We start from the raw sequence: 21,639 nt of genomic DNA on the forward strand, positions 1-21,639 counted from the left end.
TATCATTAAGTGTATAATAGATGTTATACAATATTTTCAAAATCATTTCTTAATATCGTTTCAAAGAATCATCATAAATCTACTAATGAATTGACAGGTGATTAATGTCGTTTCTGGTATTTAATTTTTCAGCGCGTAATTGTAGCCAATGTGTCGATAATGTCAGTTTCTATTTGTAGATAAAGTCAATTTCTATTTGTTATTAGTTATTGTTTAACTTCACATTTTAAAATTCTTTTGTTAACATTCCTGATATTCTTTTTGTAAATAATTTGAAACCAGCCGTCATAGCAGCTAGTTAATAAAACTATTTCAACATAGTAATTTAATGAATATAGTAAATAAATATATTAAATAAAATATATAAATCCCACATAATAGGTACAAGGGCGTCATCTAATGCTAACAATATGATACTTATCACACAGGCTTAGATCCGTGCAGATATTGCAGACAATGTAAGTATTTTTCTATTTATTATTCTGAAATACCAATCAAAAATACTCTAATTTGAGGTCAAACTTAATGAGCTATTAACAATTTTCGATTAGATTAATTGTTTCAGTAAAAATTGTAATGGATAAAGACAAAGATAAAAATAGCACATGGTCACACAATCTAGCGGTGAAATGATAGTACTAATTACCAAGTAGCTTGAGCTTCCTATCATAGATGGCGTTAATTTCGCGGGCAATTAGGCGAATTTCGAATTCATAATATTGCAAATACTAAACATTACCTAAGTCCTGTCCCTAGTAGAATATCCATATCCTTTTCCATTATTTAAAAAAAAATTACTCATATCTCAGACTATATTTACCGTCGATAACATTTCTCCATCAGTTTGAGATCTCAGCCATGGATGTCGCCCTGAACACATATCAAATATTTGAAAACGTTATTTAAAATTCTCTGTATAATTCATTCCAATTCTCCAATGCACGATTAATAAAAACCATAAAACAATACGATATCTTATATAAACCAATCTACACGTTTATTAACACGTTTGCTACCAGCGTTTATTTGAGCTCCTAAATACAACGTAGTTCATAATTCCTAATAACAGTATCTACAGAATTAATTTCACCTTCATTACATAAAATATATCATTACAGCCGTCAAAAATGTGACGCTGGTAGCGAACATGTTAACCGATCGAGCATTATACAAAACTGTAATATAAGACACACTGATAATCGTAAACTGCAATTACAAATTATTCAAACTTAAACAATAAAGTCCCTCGCAACTACTCCCTCCGTGTCACCGAAAGAGACAGGTTTCCCAGGTCGTACTCACCTGTTTCACAACCTGCGTGACGTACCGCGTCCCCTGTCACGTGACGCGCCGTACCTTTCAGCATTAATAGGTGGTGGTAGCAACAATGGTAGTGGCGTATAGTAGCCGCGTTAGTGTGGCTGCGGAACGACGCGAAGCGAGAGGTGCGTCCACGGCGAGAGACAACGGCCAGGAGGAGTACAAAGCTGCGAGCGAGCGAAACCGCGCCCAACGTGACGCCAGGTGGCTATCGCGCCGCGACGGAACCACGTCGAACCGATCCACGCTCGTCCCGGTCGTTGCAAGCTGTCCTTGCGTAGATCTCGACCGTTCGGCATCGTCGCGAGGATGACCGTCCGGCGACCATTGTGAACGTTCTCCGATCGAGTAAAAGTGACTGTGAATGACTCCGCCAGTGACTCGACCAGCACGCTCCTGCCTACGATGATCCCCGTTCCCGTAGGAAAATGAACGGCGTTCTCCTCGGCGCTCTTCCGCGAGGGAACAGGAGAGGAACGGCAACGCAGTCGAGTCGCTACAGTCGAGCTGCGATCCCTCGCGCGTGAAAGAGCCCCGCCGAGAGGAAAGGTTAACGCTCGAATTTAAAACACGGTGCACCTCCGCGGTTGCGGCGTAGCATGGCGAACACGGTCCGTGATCCACATCTTCCACGGTGATCCAACGTCGGAGGATCGAAAATCCTTGGACGATACGAGAACGTCGTAACGTGGGCGAGACTGAAGTGGGACTTTAGCTTCTGCCGACTGTACTTTCCTCGATTGAGATCCATCAATCCATAACTCGCAGTCATCGTGACCGTTAGACGTGTAACAGTGAAAGTATACGCATCCGCGTGACGCATCCGAATATCGAGGAAAAGATTCCCGGGACGATCCTGCGTTAATCATACCGGTCCGTGGACTCGTTCCGTTTTATCTGTAAACAAATATTGTTATCGTGTAACTCGGAGCGGCGTGCGCTGATCCTAAATGTTGCAACAAGTGTCATACGAGTGTGCGAACCCTCCGAGCGAAACTTCGGGCAGATTGATGGGTCTAAGATTACTGTTCGCTCGGCCGTCGATGTTCCATGACAGGATTCAGTGACGAAGTGGCCGAGCGCTGAGGGATATTCGTAAGATCTCGTCCAGTGGTTGCAGCAAGATGTGGAGTGTTCCATGGTTGTTCTCGACGCTGCTGGTCGCCGTTGGCGGACAGTTGGACGAGGGGTACGATCAGTCGTCGATTTATTACACCGAGCCGACTTTCGTCAACGCCAGCAACGGCAACGGGAACGCGGGTCTCACCGAGCTGAGGGGAGGTCACATTGTCAGGGGGCAACGGTTGTTGGAAAAATCGAAAAGCCCTTACCTGGTCCGCGAGGACCTGTTCGTGGAACGCGAGGGTGAGCTGGTGATCGAGCCAGGGGTTGAGATCCGGTTTGGTCCTATGATAGGTATCACTGTCCGGGGCGTCGTTACCGCAAAAGTAAGTAACCGTTGGGAAGAGAACGTTAGAGCGCAGAACCAAATTTGTGAGTCATGAAATTATGAAACAGGCTTTCCTGGAAGATTGCGAAACGTATGATGAATACTGGATGACTGTTTAACCCTTTGCAGACGAAGATTCTTTGAAATGTGCAACACTTTCAAGAGATAAAGATAAATTATATATCAATTACTTTAATAGGAAAGAAGGACATGACGAGCTGACCTCCTGCTGTCAAATAATGAAAAGAAAAGAAATTATATACTGATCTCTTGCTGTTTGAGTAATTGTATCGTTTGAAATTTGATCTCGTCGAAATGTCTGCACTCGTCCGCAAAGGGTTAATTACCAAATGTCTTAAGCGTCAGATACTGGGTATTTAGCGTTAAATCCTGAACACGTTTACCGGCGCGATCGTAACTGAAAAGAAGGCAGCAGTAAATTTCGTCCGAGGAAAATGGCGGTAATTAAAGTATGAACAATGAAATATTGTGCATAAAGTATGCGAAACAGATTTCGCTGGCAAACGTGCTTCTGTGTGCACACCAGTTATGATTAACGCACGGTGCCCCGCGCGAGGATGAGCGTTTCGGTATGCGTGCATATATATATATATATGTATATATGCTAACGTTGAATGAACATGACTCATCCAGACGTACGATTGTGCACGTGTTACTACGGGCATGCCAGAGTCGAGCAACGACAGTAGCAATTCCACTTCCCAGAATGCTTTACGATCCTCCTTCCAACGAAACTTTGCTGCAACATGCCAGAACGATCGCTTTTTACTTTTTGCCCTAATTGCTGTGCCATAATTTCACAATCGTTTCCCTTACAACTATAAACCGCCTTTGGTGTATCAGCGAGTTATAAGTATCCCTGGAATCGATATCACCATGGCACCGATAAGCGATAAGGAAGTATCTAGCTCGTAGTCTTGATACAGTTGATTCCAAACGTAATACACACAATTCCAAATCTCTGCGTTATCGTTTTACTCAGGACTGTGTTATGGTGGTACTTGGCCCTAGGTACCTTTTTCCTTCATGCTCCAAATATCATTAGTCCATCATTGTTTCACAGCAAAGTTATCTCACTGAAAATATAGAATAATTTCACATTAACTAATCATCCAAAGAGTTTAATGGTACCATTATTTTCTTCATATTCCAAATATCGTCAGTACATCGCTGCAAAGTCATTCCACTGAAAATATAGAATAATTTTACATTAACTAATTCTTCAAAGAGTTGGTACCTTTATTTTCTTCATGTTCCAAATATCATTAGTCCATCGCTGCAAAGTCATCCCACTGAAAATATAGAATAATTTTACATTGATTAATCATTGAAAGAGTTTAATGGTACCATTATTTTCTTCATGTTCCAAATGCCATCAGTACATCGCTGCAAAGTCATTCCACCGAAAAGATAAAATATACATTAATTAATCGTTCAAAGAGTTTAACGAAACCCTAAATCCTTCACGGTCCATACCGAGCACACTCGGTTCTCACTTTCTGCAAGGTGCCATTGTCTTGGGCGCGGTCTAGTCACGTGAAATTTCATCCGGCCGGGATAGAGGTTCCCGAGGGTAACCTTATATCGCCTTTAAAACTGCGTTTCCGGTGCGAATCGTAATCGGCCGCGGCTCTCGAATAGCCCCTTCGACTCATTTCGTCTCTCGTTACGCGCTACTTAGCCCCACGCCGTTCGGTACCCGCCGCGCAACGAAGCGTCGGGTACAGCCAGTTTGAACGAGCGTTCAACGAGGAGAAAAAAAAAGGCTCCACGATTTACAAATGACTCGCCATAATTAACGCGGGTACCGTTCGTCGTACGCCGTTCTACGCGTCCACCGAGAAAGTAAACAACCCGCGGTGAGAGCCAACGTGTACCGGCAACCGTGTTGCTGCTTCTTCTTTTTCTAAAGAACAAGAAGAAGGAGAAGAAGAAGAAGTGGCGCAGAGGAACGGGAAGAACGAGAAGATGGCGGGGTCGAAAGGTTCACGGCGAGCGGAGAAAGAAAACGTTGAGCGATGCCAGTGCTGAGCGAAAGCACAAAAGGTTTCGAACCGTGTCCCTCCGCTAAGGACGATCGGATGACCGGAAATTCCAGAAACACGCGAGCCAGGTTGATTGTTACTTTATTCGCGTCACGTTGCGACGGGGCACGACCGTCGCGATGCGTACGCACACGCGCCGATGCACACAGGTAACGCGGGTACTCATTAACCCTTTGCACTCGACTCCTAATCGCTGGATGATTCGGTACAAAATTATGAACTTTGGTATTTACCATTAACTTTTCTATACTGTATCGCTACGTGAAATATTTTAACCCTTCGCACTCGAGAGGTGACTCTCAGTCACCATTTGATTTGACGCAGTAAAATTAGAAAATTTAATATTGGGATAAAAAAGCTTCGTTTCTCAATTTACCTGTGATTTCTCTTTGAATTCATTTTAAAAAACCCATCGTCGTTGTCTAGTTAAATATTAAGTATTGCTAAATACTTTCGAGTGCAAAGGGTTAAGTAGCTTTGTTCCCTAATTTATGGATGTCTTGACGAATCGAAGAAGATATAATTACGATCGTCATTAAACTATCAGACGGATCAAATTGACCTTCAGAATGTTCATTCTTCAAGTATTCAAATTACCAAGTCACTTTTGCGAAAGGTTTTTAAACTCGTGTATTCGATAAATCTCAATGAACGTGTTCTAATTTTGATAAATAATTGGAAATAAATCATTCTAATTGCTCGGTAGTTCTACCGTTAACCCCTCGCCGTACAATGACGAGTGAACTCGTGACGAAGATTTCCAAGCTAATTTAACAAGAATCAATGTTGTTCATTACCCGATCAAAGCAAACAACTATTTTGCTATTATCAATGTATTATCTTCAAATGAAATTTCCACCTGAAGTAGAATGGAAAGTTTTGTTATATTTCTTACAAATCATCGATAGTAAAGTATTACACTTAGTAACGAAAGTAAACAGTACGCCAAGGGGTTAAGGGGAGTCGAGTGGAAAAGATCCACTGGAATCAGAATTTTCGATGGCGGAACCCGAACCGGGGAAATGACCGGTCGCGGAACCTTTCCGCGAGAGCGGCTGCCGGCGAAAGCCCTACGGGCCAGGAGCCAGTTAATGACTCGATTAAGAACGGGATGCGAGGAACGTGCGCAGTGTAAAAGGCACGAACGAGTGAATCAGCTCTACGCGCGCCGCCTCCACCGGGCGGTGCGTTCGGGTCACGGATCAAACGGCGGTTCTTGGCCCGAACTGTTAACCTTCGACCCCGCTAATCCTCTTACGCCCGGGGACGAGACGAGATCTCTCCTCCTTCCATCTTCCTTGCGCGTGCACGAATTGGAATGATCGTATCATCGAGCGACTTGTCATTAATTCTGTTTGATGGCCAGCACTCCCAGGGATTGTACGAGCTTCCCCTAGGCCATCGAATTAACTGCATTTCACGGCGAGGTTTTCTTCCTGCAACGGGGCACAGTGTTTTTATGTGGGCCGGTGACGTCCCTGGTTCTTTACCGTTCGGATTAGGGTACCAACGGCAACTGATCTGCAATGCTTCGTGGAAATTGCGAGTTCGTTAGATTTCGTGATCTATGCGCGAGTTAATAAATTTCTGTTATAATTATGGGAGCACCTTTTGTGGATCATGAATACATTGAAAATACAGTTATGTGGAGATGAGTCGTTGCGTATGGATTAGTAAACGTGGATGGAGGAGAGATTGGAGTTGGCCATGGTTGATGGAATGGTTCGCTGAAAGCAGAGAATACTAGTATTTAAGATGTTACTTAAGTTTTAATGATTTAACACTGAAACTACCGAATGAGTCGAAATTCGTGAATTCTCTTGCAATTACTGGAAAGATAACGAACGCTTCTCTCGGAAAGTATCGAAGAAATTGATTTAACGTGCAAAGTGAATTATATGTTAATCGGAATCTCAGTAGATGTACTCTGGGAGTTTTTATAGGCAAATCGGAGAATGTTAACTTCACCGTTCGGTAGTTTTAGTGTTAGAACGGTAGATTAACGTTAAAGTGCTGGATATAGGTAGAATTTGCTACTCGAAATTTCAGGGGGAACCACAGGCGCCGATATTGCTAACAGCAGCGGAAGCGAACAGTCAGGTCCATCCCATCGAGTCGCTGTCGATACGACTGTCCGATGGGCCGACTCCTTTCGAGGGACGACTCGAGCTTTTCCATCGGGAAGAATGGAGAGCGGTTTGCACGAATTCGAGAAAGTAACGATCGGTCCACTGAACATCCTCGGATGTCCTAGTCCAGCGTTTCTCAATATTAGACCGCGAAACAATAGCTACCTTTCGCCAAAGCAAGAAACCGGTTAGACGATCCTAAGAGTAATCAATAACTTTGTCGTAAATTAACACTGCCACGAGAAACTTGAGAGTTTTATGTATCGTTTTTCCTTTTGTAGCAAAGATAAAGGAACTACTACTTCGCGATCATTGGGTTACATTACCTATTTATTCACGCTATTGAGCATTGTCATAATTATAATTGTTCTCAAGTAATTTGTAACATCGATTTTAACACGTTGACTGCCACGGTGGTCATCGATGACCAGATTCAAATTACTTGAAAACAATTATAATTATGACAATGTTTAATCTTGAACGTTTGAATATCATGAATATTAGGCCAAGGTACCATTACAGAGGAACACGTGTCGAGTCGCCGGGTAAACAAGATTGAGAAACGCTGTCCTAGTTAATGATTCTCGTTTGACACCTTGATGTGACGCGCAGTTGGACCCGAGCGGATTTAGAGACGGCATGCAGACAGCTTGGGTTCCAAGGCGGACGATGGTGGTCGTGGATGGACAGGCAATGGCCGGCGAAGCCACGATTGCTTTACGAGCAACCGGGCTGCAGAGGCACCGAGACCTCTCTGACGACCTGCGAGAGGTGGTCCGATCGACAGCTCGGCGGAGGCGTCTGCGGTAAAGCTTTAACCCCTTAACGCACAGTTTTTTTGAAAAGAACCGGCCAAGAAAGATCAATTTTGATATACTGCGCTTCTGTTCCATGGAGAAAGGCTATATTTCATTTTTGAATAAATAAGTGTTATAGCTTACAATCCCATGTAAATGATAAATATCAATAAAATGATTTTTTTTCTTTGCTTTCACATTGTTATTTAAGGGGTTAACCCGTGAAAAGCTTGACCCTTTTGCGGACGATTCTTTGAAACGTAAAAAACCTTCAACGGATCAAGCTGAATGATGTATTAACCCTCTGTAGGCCCATGTAACTTTGAAGCAACTGTATATTGGCATTTTGTTGATTTATTTCATTTTGCACTGAAAGTGGCGAATAAAATTAAGTAATCAGTTAACTTAAACTTTTATGAGGCGTGAAAGTTTAACGTCGTAACTTGCAAGTTACAAAATATATTTGTTTGATGAAATTATTGAAACTATTGAAGACGTTAATTCGTATTCATATGTGGATATCTATTAATTTTGCACTGCGTAGATTTTGTTATAATCATGGACAAAAATTCGGCCCATAGAGGGTGAACACGTTGAATGCCGTGGGGTCACCGGTGACCCCAAACAAATCGAATTACTACATAATGCAATTATGTAGTATAAATAATACAATTCAATGAAACGATTTGATATATTTTTTCCATTTTGTGCTTTGCTCTACGAAATCGTGCGTTCAACGTGTTAAATAATAACAACAGAAACATGCTAATCTCTTGCTGTCCAAGTGATCGAATCATGTGCCCGCGATTCAGTCTTCCAAATACGAAAGTTTCATCCGAAACGCCGACGTCCGCGAAGGGTCAAGTGTCCCGGAAGAGCCGCGACAGAAATATGTTCTCGTGATTGTAGATTATCATCCTGATCTCGGCATCGCGTGTTTATCTCGCCACGACGGCGCCACGAAGGCGATCAAACACTGGAGAGGAATCCGCTTCGAGGAAGCTCTGTACGATCACCCGCTGATCCAAGAGAACACGCTCTACGTGCGACGCTCGAAGTCGATACTGCGAAACGTGGTGATAGAGTAAGCTTAACTTGCGCATCGAGTCGAGTTTCCGCGACGTTCTCGGTCGGTTTGGTAATATTGTCCTTCGTTAAAAGGCATGCAGGAACTGGCCGGGAGTATAATGTTACCGCCGCGATCGATGTTGAGGGCGTCCCGCCGCAGATGGAGTCGATTTCGGTTCTCCACGCCGCCTTCACCGGCATTAATGTCACCACGCCGAATGCTCCTGTCGTTATAAATAATTGCACCATTCAGTACAGCAGAGGTAACGGCGATACCTTATCTACACGGCTTGGATTATTCTACTGTTAGCTTATTAACCCCTTGTCCTACAACAACGAGTGAGACTTGTGATAAAGATTTTCAATATGATTCAACAAATATACATATTACTTCGTTCGAATGCAAAGTAAATATTCCTCTGTAATCAACTATTATACTTAAAAGGAAACATAGGCATAACATATGCTTAGAATTTTTCTCTTTTCCCAATGAATTATTAATGACAAAGTGGCCGTATCGATCAGAGTTGTAAAAGGAATAGGCCAAGGGGTTAAATAATAGAAAAATCCGTTGACAATAGAATAGTCTGAGACAGTCGTATTAGACAATTCACCTGTGCAGACACATTTTTCTCGATTCATTCGCAGGATACGGGATCTACGTGAACAGTTCATCCGGAATGGCGCACATCAACGACTGCTCCATATTGGACAACGGCGCGGACGGCATCAAGTACGTCCACTTCGACGAGAGGCCCGACGATAAACTGGACCGCACGGAAGTCTTTGATCTGTGCACGTTCCCGACCACGGCCAGTCAAACCTTCCCAGTTATAATATCCATGGAGCAAAGCAAATACGCACCTAACGTGAAAGTTTGCCCGCAAGTATGGTCCTTCCCTTAGCACTAAGAGAAACGGAATTCTCGCGTTCGGCTCGGTTAACGTAGTATGCTCGCAGCTGATCTTCACGCGGCCGGGACACGTGCTGACCATGCATTTCCTGCAAATGAAGACGGACAAGAACAACAGCGCGATCGTGGAGGTTTACGACGGTAACAGCGTCGCGGAGAAATTGCTGGCCAAAGTGAGAGTGAAGAATGGCACGTTACCGCAGAGCGTGTCGTCGACACGACAGAATTTGTATATTAAATTCTACGCCGAACCTCGCAGCAACACCCTCATCTTCGTGCGACTGACGTCTGGCTACAGTGAGTTAAAAATCATTTTCATTCACTGTCGCACGATTCTGTGATTACAAGTGGAACTTCAGTTAACCATTGATTAATGCTTTCAGAGAAAACGTATGATTTGAATGTAACCGGAAGCGTGATAGCCAGCAACAACGGAAGAGGAATCGCGGTGGAGAGACTGCGATCGGCTCTGCACATCCACGAGACCTCTGTGTCCAGCAACAAACACGTGGCCGGCGTGCACGTGTCAGGCGGTGCCGCGGACGTGAACATCACAGGCAGCCGCATATCCTTCAACTCCGGCGACGGCGTCAACATCACTCACACAGGCGGGAATCGCAACGTCTCTCGAACCAGCATTTCCTCTAATCAGGGCTATGGGTTTGCCGTCTGGTTGAACGACAGTTCCGCCACCGAGTACGTGTACTTCAACCAGACCACCGTGGTGGAGTACTCGCAGATATTCAGGAACAAGGACATCGGCATCCTCGTGAGTACCATTGCCACCGAGTCACCCAAGCGAATTGGAGGCTTTGAACTTTGCTTCCCTCGGTGCATCGGTGCTTGAACCTTTACATTGTTGAAGTTGGCCATAAAACCGAAGTGAAGCGGAGTGTGACTTTCAAATGATGGTGCCTACTTTCCACGGTACACTGTACCCTTATTATTCGCTCTGCAGGTCGGCAACGTGACCGGCAACTCCTACGTGAACGTGACGGGCAATTGGTTCAACAGCAGCGCCGAGACGGCCCTCCAAGTGGAGTCCAGCTGGAGGCAGGACGGGGGGACGTTGAAGCTCCAAATTGGCCATAATTCATTCGTGCAGAACGCGAAGTTCGGCATCAAACTGAGCCCCGCGTTGAACCTGGAAGGGACCATCGAGTACAATCACTTCAGGGATCAGTCGAACGGCTGCATATTAATCAAGAATCCCCTCTACGAGGAGTTCAACGTTCTGCCCGCTGATATCGTTGTCAAGCACAATGAATTTTATGGAAACCGCGGGGTTTTCGTTGTAAGCATCGGCCTTTCACCGTACAGCGACGCGCAGAAATTGCTATTCACGAGGAACTTCCTGCGCGACAATCGTGTCCGCGAGCTGTACGATAATGGGAACGCGATGAGGTCCAGATTAGTGCCGCGTTCCAGAGTGGCGGCCGTTGTCGTTGTCTCGTCCGGCAACGTCGAGGTGTTCAGGAATATTCTACACAATCCTGAGTCTAGATACGAGATCGGGTCTCACCTGGAGGATCAGTCCAAAGTCATTAATTGCACCTTCAACTGGCTCGGGTATGCGGAGGAGAAGAGGATATTCGACAGGCTGTTCCACAGGTTCGTCTTTGATTTGAACGTTTCGTCGACAATTTTTCTCATGTAATCTGCAATTGTATGAAATATTCTTTCAGAAAGGACAGGTACAATCTAGCTAAGATCGAGTACCTGCCGTACTTACTACACAGCAGCAATCCAGGAGCAAACACCATCATTTCCAATCCGACGTTTGTGCCTCGCTTCGTCACACCTGAAACGAACTTGGTTGGCGGTGAAGTGGACGGCCAGGAGTTCCTGAGCTCTGGAGAGTACATCGTCGAGCGCGATATTAACGTACGACCGGATGGCAAGTTGATACTGCATCCTGGCGTCACCTTACGCTTCCCCCCAGCTGTGGGGATGATGGTTGCTGGCAGGCTCGATGCTCGTGGCAAACGACCCAGTGATATCTTGTTCACTTTGAAAGAGGAGGTTGTCATGGACTCGGATAACGGTACACTGATGAACGAGGGATTCAATCAGATGAAAGAGATGGAGCTGTCTGTGCGACTTCTTGGCGGCAAGACTAATCTGGAAGGAAGACTGCAGGTAGGAAGGATCGACTTACAACAAGCTGAGAAACATCCTTTAATCGTTTGTGACGGCTGTAATCTTATATTTTACATAATGAAAATGAAATTAACCCTTTGACGAAGATTCTACGAAACATAAAAACCTTCGACATATGAAGCTAAATTATACATCAATTGCTTAATTAGAAAGAAAGAAAACGTGCTGATTTCTTACTGTTCGACTGATTAAATCATTCTTCCACGACTTAGTCTTCCAAATCTGAACATTTCATCTCACCAAAGGGTTAATGCTATGGATATTGTTATTAGAAATTGTAAGCTACATTATATTTACGAGTTCAATGACTCGTTTCAGTTTCATTTTTCTAATATTTCGTTTAGATTTAGTTATTTCTTTGAAGAAGAAAATATTCTTCTTGAAGAAAATATTACCAAGTTCTTATTAAGTTCTTTTGTAATTTACTCCAACCGCGTGACTTATTTTCAAGGTAAAAGTTGGTGATAAATGGGGGACTGTCTGCAACTATGGTTGGACAATCCGCGACGCAGCCCTGGTTTGCCACCAATTAGGTCTGACTTTGGATCCAGATAACTGGCTCATGGAACGCTCTCACATTCCCAGCGCGGGTATTAATGAAGACATCATTCTCAGCAACGTCAGATGTACCGAGGATGATAACGACATATCAAAATGTCGAGCGGAAACACAGCAGAACTTTGAGAATTCTTGCACTCACGAGAACGACGTTGGCGTTCGATGCTCGGAGGCTGCATGGGCAGGCCTGCGATTGGGCCCTTTGGCTCAAAGAAGTGACCTGCAGTATGTGACAATTGAGAAAGCTGGGTTACTCGATTATACGACGAACTCCTTCAAGCCAGGTAATATTATAATAATAATATTGGAAACATACAGTATTGTATACATGAGAAAACACTTCAGAACGTTTCAATTTTCACAGCTCTGCAGATTGACTTTGCGAAACACTCATTGGACAGTGTCAAAGTCATCGGCAATCTACAGGATGGTTTGGGGATCCTCTATTCGGACATCTATTCCGCTGACGCCATTAATACTGTCAGAAACAGCGAATTCTCTCAAAACGGTGGCAGCGGCATCAGCTTCAAGCAGTTAGGAATGGAAATCATTAACTCCAGAGTGGAGAATAATAAAGTAGCTGGTATAAGACACAACCCAGCTCTGTCTGCTGTTCAACAGAGGGAATTCGCTGGATGGTTCTTGCGTACACCAGATACAACTGATTCGTCGTACAATCCAATTATGATACCGTACCAAATGCAAGACATTGAGTTGGGAAACGAGGAAACTAAGTACATGATCACAGCTAAAGTCAGCGGAGATCCTATCAGGCGACGCATCAGCATTAAAGTAAACATTGTTATTTTCTATCTTATAATTCGAAATTCTAATATAAACTAACACTTGAAATCCCCACAGTGCAGACCAGGCTACGTTATCGGTATCCAGCTTCTCAATCCAATTGGAAATCGCAGCACTGAACAGATTGTCGTACACGATTCGCAGTACGCTGACTTAAATAGAGAAGTTTGGCACGTGAAAAGAGATTTGGCTATATTTCCTGTTACGTCCAGTTCTTTCATAGTTGTCCTGGAATACGACAGTGGGACCAACGCGTTAGGTGGATCTATAATGTCCATCACAGCCATTCGAGCTCCGATACAGAACATAAGAAGCAAAATTGTACGGGGACCGATCCCCACACTTCTAGTCATAAAATCCAAGATCAAGAATAACAAAAGAGGCATCCTCGCGTCATTCTACAACAGATACTTGGACGAAGCTGGTGACCACTTCCTGAGAAAGGCGAATGAGTCCATACAACTGGTCGGATGTGAAATATCTCACAACCAAGAGGAAGCTATTTACGTGCACTCGCCGTACTGGAACATCTATCAGACCAATCTATCCGAGATCTCCATCCACATTAACGACAGTCTGATCACCGATAATGGCCAAGGCATATACCAGTTCAGCCGGGACGCCAGATACTCAAACAACCTTTTCCACTGGATCATGCAAGACAGCACCATAGAAAGAAACCAGAAGGGTGGCTTCGAAGTGCTTCTACCAGACGTGTGGCAGTACAACGAGAACTTCACGCACACTTTATACTTCGACAATAACACATGGAGGAACAACGATCAATTCGGTTTCATAGTGGACGGTCACTTCGCCACGCTGAACATCTCCCACAACCGATTCGAAGGGAACCGTTGCAAGACTGGGCTGATCTCCGTCCGTGGAATGGAGAAGAAGATGCAGATCGACAACAACCACATAGAGAGTAACACCGGAATCTACATGGTGGAGTTCAGGGCGTTCAGCCAGTCTGAAATCTTGGGGGACGTGGATGCTAACTTCAACTACAACGAAATCAAACGAAACAGTTACGACCTGGCTGGCATGGGACCACGTCGCACCGACGACAATCCAAGTTACGTGGTAGGCTTCCATGGCATTCAGAAGGTGCAGATCAATAGGAATCTATTTGGTCAGAATTCCTTGGACTACGAACTGCTAGCTGGCATCAGAACAGCTAAGATCAACAATGAGGTGGATGTCTCTGAGAACTGGTGGGGAACGCCCGACGACGTCGACATCAGACGCAGGATATTCGACTTCGACGACTGGAACGACCACGCGGTAGCTAACTACAGGCCCTTCCTGACTAGCGACTCCTTCGATTCCTCCATTTCCGCTTCCTGGCAGGTTGCTAGAGACGTAGACTTGGATAACTTAGGCGGTCGTATCATGGAGAACTTGTCCATACATGCCAGGAGTCAGCCTTACGTAGTGCGGTCGGATATCACTGTTATGCCAGAAGCTACGTTGCACATCTATCCGGACGTAGTGATGGAGTTTGCCCCCAACGTTGGAATCCTAGTTCTAGGCACGCTGAAAGCAGTGGGAGCTCCTGGCCACGAGATTATAATGAAGCCGATGGAACGTAACGATACGAACGTCTCCGCAATTCCAAGACCTGTTACAACCGGAAATATCGTCTCAATGTCAGAGGAAACTATCCGCTTATGCAAAGATGGCCGGTGTTCTTCCTTGTACAATGAAGGTGAAACATTTGCATATACCTTTATCAACCATACCATTATCATCCTTTAGCATCCTATATTGACTCGAGATGATTGTTACAGGTTTCCTAGAATTCTTCAACAAAACCACCCTGCAATGGATACCCTTGTGCGACACCAGATTCACCGAGAGAAACGCGCAAGTGGTCTGTCGCCAGTTGGGCCATGATTCGCTCAATGTCTACGTGTCCTATGATCATAGGTACGAACTTCATCCTGGCTCTCTGATCCGCGTGTGGTCTTGGCCTGAACCACTACAGGTAAATTATTGAACTAAGATAAGTTGGAAACTATAAGTGTCTTATGTGACACGAAGTACCTTCTTCTTACAGTGCACTGGAAAAGAAGAGAAGTTAGAGGACTGCCAGATCAGGCTGAACGGCCAGCTGTACGGTCATCGACACGAGTGTCCATGGGACAGCCAGTTCGTGTTCATAAGCTGCGGGAAACGGAACCTCGATGATGCGCATGACTATTGGGGCGGCATACGCATCGCCAACAGTGAATTCGAACATCACTTGTACGAGCACCGCATCCACGACGTGGTGACTCATGAAACGCTCAGACGCGTCGAGTCGATACTGAAATACATAAACATCACCGGTGCCGGCATCCTGCATTTCGAGAAGTCGGCCGCCTTGCAGACGATCATGAAGTCCCCGACGATAATGCATATTAATATCAGCCGCAGCGCTTATCACGGCATCAACGTGATATCTCCGACTCACACTGTTGGTACCAAGTTCCTGCACCCATTAACCCTTTGCACTCGAAAGTTTTTTATTGGAAATATTCAAGACTTTCCGACGAGACACAGACGACATTGTTAATCTAACGATAATTCACAGATGAATTGAGCAAAAAGATATTTTACTTAAATATTTCACGTAACAGTACAAAGTTTAATTTAAAGTACTAAATATTTAACTTCATAGTTTTGCTGTATTAAATCAAATGGCGACTGAGAGTCACCTCTCGAGTGCAAAGGGTTAATCCCTTGCCGTACCATTTACTTTTGCTACTACGCTCGTGTAACATTTCACTATCGACAGAAGAAATGCAACAAAACTTTCCATTCTGTTTGAAGTAGAAATTTCATTTGAAAATCATACATTGATAATAGAAAAATAGTTTGCTTTGATCTGTGGGTAATGAACAACATCGTTGTTAAATTGGTTTAAAAATCTTTACGAGTCTCACTCGTCATTGTACTGCAAGGGGTTAACAAGTTCGCTACCAGGGTCACTTATTCGTGACGACCTTAATCTTATATTTTACATAATGAAAATGAAATTAATTGGATATTGTTATTAGGAATTATAAACTACATTAGATTTATTTATTGGCTTGAAGGAAATATAATTGAGGAGACGGTCAGCGAAATAAGCGTTGGAAGCGAACGTATCAAGTCGTTTAATATTGCCCGTACTGTTTGCTGAATTATTTATGAATTTTTTTAGGTGGAATTGCTGTTTAATTCCGTCGATAATGTACTCGGGAACGGTGTCAATGTGCTGTCAATAACGGGAGAAGGCCGCGAGGCGGATGAAAGTTCGTTCACGCCGATCAAAGATCTCAATATACCCTATCATTTATTCAGCATGATTGATATATGCGACACGACCAAGGAGATCACGTTAGAGGAACGTGTGATCGTGTATTACAAATACGACAATCATCCTGTGAATTGCGTGAAGATCTTCCGCAGTGCTTACAGAGCGAAGCCCTTCGGGTTTAGGTTGGTTAAATTAATTGAACGTCGAGAATATCTAATAAGGAATGATTCGAGAATTGCATTCTGTCCGTAGGCTTCTGCAGTTCAATCTTTTCAACTCCACTGGAAAACCTGGTCGCGTGGATAGCATTACTTTGTACGATGGAGACATTTATAACATCACTGCCAAGAGCATAGGTCATCTAGAAGCTAACAGTCCGGACGAAAAGAAACTGTTCAAGACCCAGGGACCCAGCCTCAGTATAAGACTGTTCGCTAATGGTGCAAGCAGTGTGCATGGATTCATTGCAGAAGTTGTTACTCTACCCATCTCTGCCATTGGATTTAGTGAGTTACATAACTGACTATCGATTACCCATTAATGGGCAGTAATATGATTGACATCTTTTATTACCTAGACCGTGACGTGCAACACAACATATCCTATTCTGTGATATCAAACTGCCGAGAGGGAGCGATCAAATACGCTAGTGCCGGCGAGGTAAACGCAATAATGACTCTGGAGCGCAATCAATTCACGAATAATTGTGAGAAGCTTTACGGTAACTTCTCAACCTGTAAATCTGCCCTCTGGTTGGACGTCCAGAATACCCAGTCTCTATTCTTCAGAGTAAGAGATTTAATATTAAAGAGTAATACAATTTTGCAGTTGTTTAATGTAATAACCGGACCACTAATTGACATTCTAGAACAACTTGGTCCGCCAGAATCAGGGTGGACTTTCCATCCGCGCTGATTCCAGGGGTTCAGCGACTTCTTTAAAGGGATGGATACACAACAATCTATTCGCTGAGAACTTGAATAAGCCTGCATTGTATGAACATAAAATTCCATGTTTCCTTTCGATTCGAATTGAGAACGGATCTTCTTATCTAACGCTATTCATTCTTCTCTTCAGGTACGTAGAAGGTCGTCAAAGTAGTCCATACCAAGAGGTCACTATATTCAGGAACTACTTCACAAAGAACAGCGCTCCATACGACAACAATATCGTCTTGAAACAAGTAGTTAGCAATATGACCCTTAATTACTTGCACGGCAATCTTGGTGCGCATCTTTTAGAAATCTCAGGATTCGAAAGAGTCAGGTTGCCCATTTATCAAAGCACATCTCACAATGGATTCTACAAGTATGTTTCCTCGATGAATGTTTCATGCGAATTACCAGGTCTCACTTATTAAATACTATAACAATGCTTCCAGAAACTACGCTCTGGACCGCAATGGCCGTAGCACGATAGTGGCTGGCACACCTGGCCAGCAGTACGTCGACAATGTCTTTTTCAATCCAGACAATGACTATGAAATGCTCACCACGAATCGATCACAGTCAGTACCATTCCACACATCTGCCAAGCAATTACCTCATTTGGAACGACAGTAATTTAATGAATTGTTTGAATCCTGCAGACAACTAGAAATGTGGAGGTCTCATATAGATGCAAGGCACAATTGGTGGGGATACAATGAAAGTCTAGCAGTGGCGGGCAGAATCAGGGACAGAGGGGACTCCCCTGAATTGCTGCAGGTCGATTACCAACCTTTCCACATGAACAACAAGTCTGTTCTGAACGGGAAATGTCCACCCGCCTGGAATCTTGTGGGCGACACCTGTTACATCTACATTGGCGCCCCCATGGACTTCTTCAGTGCCAGAGATTTTTGTAGAGTAAGTCACCCATATAACAAGAATCCATGAACACTTACATACTAATTTCATAATATTGACTTCTGTGCGGATGTAGTCGGTGAACGCGTCGATGCCATTCGTCATGGGTGACTATCTTGAGCTCTGGCACTTCCTACGGAAACAGCAAGAACGTTACGACATTTCGGATCGCGCATGGGTACAGCAGTTGGACAGAGTAGACCAATGCACAACCTTCACGTATCAAACCATTGAGATTGATCATTGTGCCCAGCCGAGTCCCTTCATTTGCGAAATCGGTACGTCCCTCGCTTCCACTGATTAGAAATAATCCTAACTAGACCCTACCATTCTAGATCCTAAGGTGAACATTGATCCACTATCCTGGAGAAAAGACATCGTCGCAGTAGCTGTGTTAGGGGCTGCAGGCGTAGCGTTAGCGCTGTTAACAGCTGCCATTGCACTGTGGGTGTCTAAATCAAAGAGAAGAAATATCGAGAGATTAGAGAGACGGAATTCCATCAGGCAGTCCTTGCACTCTTTAAGATCAGTCGGGTCTACCTCAGGATTCACTGAACTCGCTTACCGTCGTAAACCTATTACGGTACAATTTGTCTTATCTAATAAGCAACCTGTAATACTACGATTCTAATTACTTATATACAACATTCCAGACAAAACACTCTACGGATACACTGAACTCGAAGTCCCTGGATTACAAAAGAATGCTGAATGGAGGAAGCATAGATTCAATGGACAAGTCTCAGTTGAACTCCTCGATGGAGGACAATCAAAGCTACGACGTCTACGAAGCTCACAACCCACGGTATTCGCCCAGTACGAGTGACTTCAAGAGCACCGCCCAGAAGTACGGCGTACCTCAGAGCGGGGACAACCCGGTGTTCGACCTGACTTATCGCAACGAAGGCTTCCGGAACCATTCCACCTTCACCTCGAGAAGCACCAATGACTGGCCCACGGAATCCAACACCGAGACGACTACAGACGAAACCCCCGCTGTCGACGCTACGCACGAGAGCTCGTATCTGAACAACACGTCCACTCTTCCGCTGCACTCGAGCCTCGTTCTGACTGATTCGATCAGCGAATTGAAACGCGACATTGAAGCGTCAGCTTCCTACAGTCCCATGGAGTACGACGTCAGGCGTAGCTACGACAACGCGCCCTTGACGCCCAGCCAGGCGTCCGAGCCTGTGCCCGAATACGCTCCGGACTTCAACCCTCCGATACCACCGCACCCCTACCATCGCTACGACGAAGTTCGACCCAGAAGCGAGGCGCTGTTAGAGACGAATTTGGACAACGGGGAGGAGAAGCCGTTGAGGTCGAAGAGCGAGGCTCTGCTGGAGACCAATCTAGACGTGTTCTTGGCCAACGAGCCCACCGAGCTGACACAGCTGTCCTCCACGGCGAGAAGTAAGAGTCAACCCCTGGAAACAGCGATGTGAACCGCTGTTCCCTCTCAGAGATACGATTAGACACGAGCACCTATTTCTGACCACGCAGGGGGAGTGCTTAAGTGACTTTAAGTGGACCCACCGAGTATTACACTTAAGTGGCTCATGGAGGACAACGAGTGCAATAACGTATTGCTAAGTTTCCCGAAGTTCATTAAGGTTCTTCCTCGCACGACTTACGATTTAGAGTTGTTCCCGGCGGCTAGATCTCAATATTCAGCTGACGCGGGATACCAATGTGAGATTTTTTATACATTTCTGGCGAACGGAGCGAGCATGATTGCAGATTGTACCTAATTCATGTAGTATAGTACACGCACAAATGTATCGCGTAGACTAGGCAGACTTATTTCTAACGACGTGTACAGAGGAGTGTATTATACAACGATGGGAATGATGGTTCGCGATTAGAGTAGTCTCATCAGTCATTCGCATGATGCTCGAACACGAACGAGCACTTCAAACAATCTACATAATTTATACTCTTCGAAGTTGTTCGTAGGATTCACGTGAGAATATTTTTCTCTTTACCGAGCTCGTTAGGATATTGTCACGAATGAGTGGTATTACACTGCCAAACAATGTATGCGAGGGATAATGCGGTTTATATACTCGGCAGAGCGAGGTGTGCTCACGTTGTGATAGATGACCCGTTGGAGTATAACTTACCAATTTAGCATCGTTAGCGTACTAATGACTCAGACGAATTGTTCATTGAGGAACACGGTATCCATTAGCGTGACGCGACATTGGAATTATTCAATGGATACTGTTTTCCTTGACCGTTTGTGTCCTGAGCGCGATCGCGCTTCGTTGCACTGTCTAAAAGTGCCGGTTTATCGGCTCGTACAATCGGATGAAGCTTATTTATTTCCTTTCCTTCTATTTATTCTTTTTTATCTTTCTACCCGTTTAGAAGTGGGAAAATGTAACGATCGCGTCATTTAAAATTTGTTCTAACAATAGAAAAGCGTGATTCAGTTTCTACCCGTTTAGAAGTGGGAAAATGTAACGATCGCGATATTTAAAATTTGTTTTCCTAACAATAGAAAAGCGTGATCCAGTTTCTATCCGTTTAGAAGTGGGAAAGTGTGACGATCTATTTAAAATTTGTTTTTGTAATAGAAAAGCGTAATTCGGATTCTGAATTGACTCGAAAAACGTGATCGCGCCTATTAGTATTTTTCGACCGGGTTTTTGCAAAACCGGTGGGACTCAAACGGTTGAAGTAGGTGATCTCACCAAGCGCCTTGATTAGATATCTTCTATATATATATATATGTATACGTTATAACAGATTATCCGTCCGTTATATGTAAGTTGATCATACGTAGCGCCTCTCTAGGCTCGCGTTACTTAGGTGTCCTTTGATGCAGCAACGCAATTTCATTCATATCTTTTTTTTTTTTTATATTATCGATAGAGATGTATGATAAAAAATTACGCACGATTTATCAGCGAATGATAGCTCAATGAACACGTGTGTTCCGCTGCGAATTTATTCTTCCAAAGAAGAGGACTGTTCAATCTGCGACGACATCGTTTTAACTTAAAAACACAAATACAAATATCTTTATATATATTTATACGTTTTCGTAAGTTCAAAAAGATGCCCGTACTTTAAACTGTACATTGTTCACGAGAAAGCCAATAAACGAATCGCATCAATTCTAAAAATGATCGTCATTTTATAAACTATCCTAAGCGACTAACAGGGGTTGAGTTAAATGAGAAAAAAAAGGAAATATATATTCATTCTTACGTGGTATAATTAAATAGACGTTTTT

General features: G+C 44.0%; 1 protein-coding gene and 2 long non-coding RNA genes across 4 annotated transcripts; 1 reads left to right on the top strand and 2 right to left on the bottom strand.

The window, feature by feature from the left end:
* Positions 1-13: 13 nt before the first annotated feature.
* LOC116427243 (uncharacterized) lies at positions 14-4,071 on the bottom strand. Of its 2 annotated transcripts, XR_012999463.1 has the most exons (7): positions 4,029-4,071; positions 3,608-3,867; positions 3,401-3,530; positions 2,652-2,844; positions 2,292-2,591; positions 1,303-2,217; positions 14-870 (listed from the first exon to the last, which is right to left on the bottom strand). It is a non-coding gene; the product is annotated as an uncharacterized LOC116427243 (long non-coding RNA). The 2 variants fall into 2 exon arrangements; XR_012999462.1 differs by lacking the exon at positions 14-870 and having other exon boundaries at positions 1,674-2,217; positions 3,431-3,530.
* bark (C-type lectin domain-containing protein bark beetle) lies at positions 2,445-21,541 on the top strand. Its single transcript, XM_031977357.2, has 25 exons — positions 2,445-2,768; positions 6,886-7,052; positions 7,578-7,771; positions 8,672-8,846; positions 8,924-9,093; positions 9,479-9,717; positions 9,791-10,040; positions 10,127-10,512; positions 10,702-11,354; positions 11,429-11,882; positions 12,355-12,745; positions 12,826-13,253; positions 13,323-14,973; positions 15,056-15,252; positions 15,325-15,723; positions 16,453-16,730; positions 16,801-17,054; positions 17,126-17,337; positions 17,417-17,541; positions 17,626-17,856; positions 17,930-18,055; positions 18,137-18,395; positions 18,472-18,673; positions 18,731-18,978; positions 19,049-21,541. The coding sequence occupies exons 1-25, from the start codon at positions 2,445-2,447 to the stop codon at positions 19,841-19,843; spliced, it is 8,808 nt and encodes a 2,935-aa protein (XP_031833217.2). The 3' UTR covers positions 19,844-21,541.
* Positions 8,816-11,665, bottom strand: LOC116427244 (uncharacterized). The gene is made up of 4 exons (XR_012999464.1): positions 11,476-11,665; positions 11,266-11,421; positions 9,445-10,887; positions 8,816-9,054 (listed from the first exon to the last, which is right to left on the bottom strand). It is a non-coding gene; the product is annotated as an uncharacterized LOC116427244 (long non-coding RNA).
* Positions 21,542-21,639: the final 98 nt, after the last annotated feature.

This window comes from Nomia melanderi, chromosome 9 (assembly GCF_051020985.1).
Source record: "Nomia melanderi isolate GNS246 chromosome 9, iyNomMela1, whole genome shotgun sequence".
NCBI lineage: Eukaryota > Metazoa > Arthropoda > Insecta > Hymenoptera > Halictidae > Nomia > Nomia melanderi.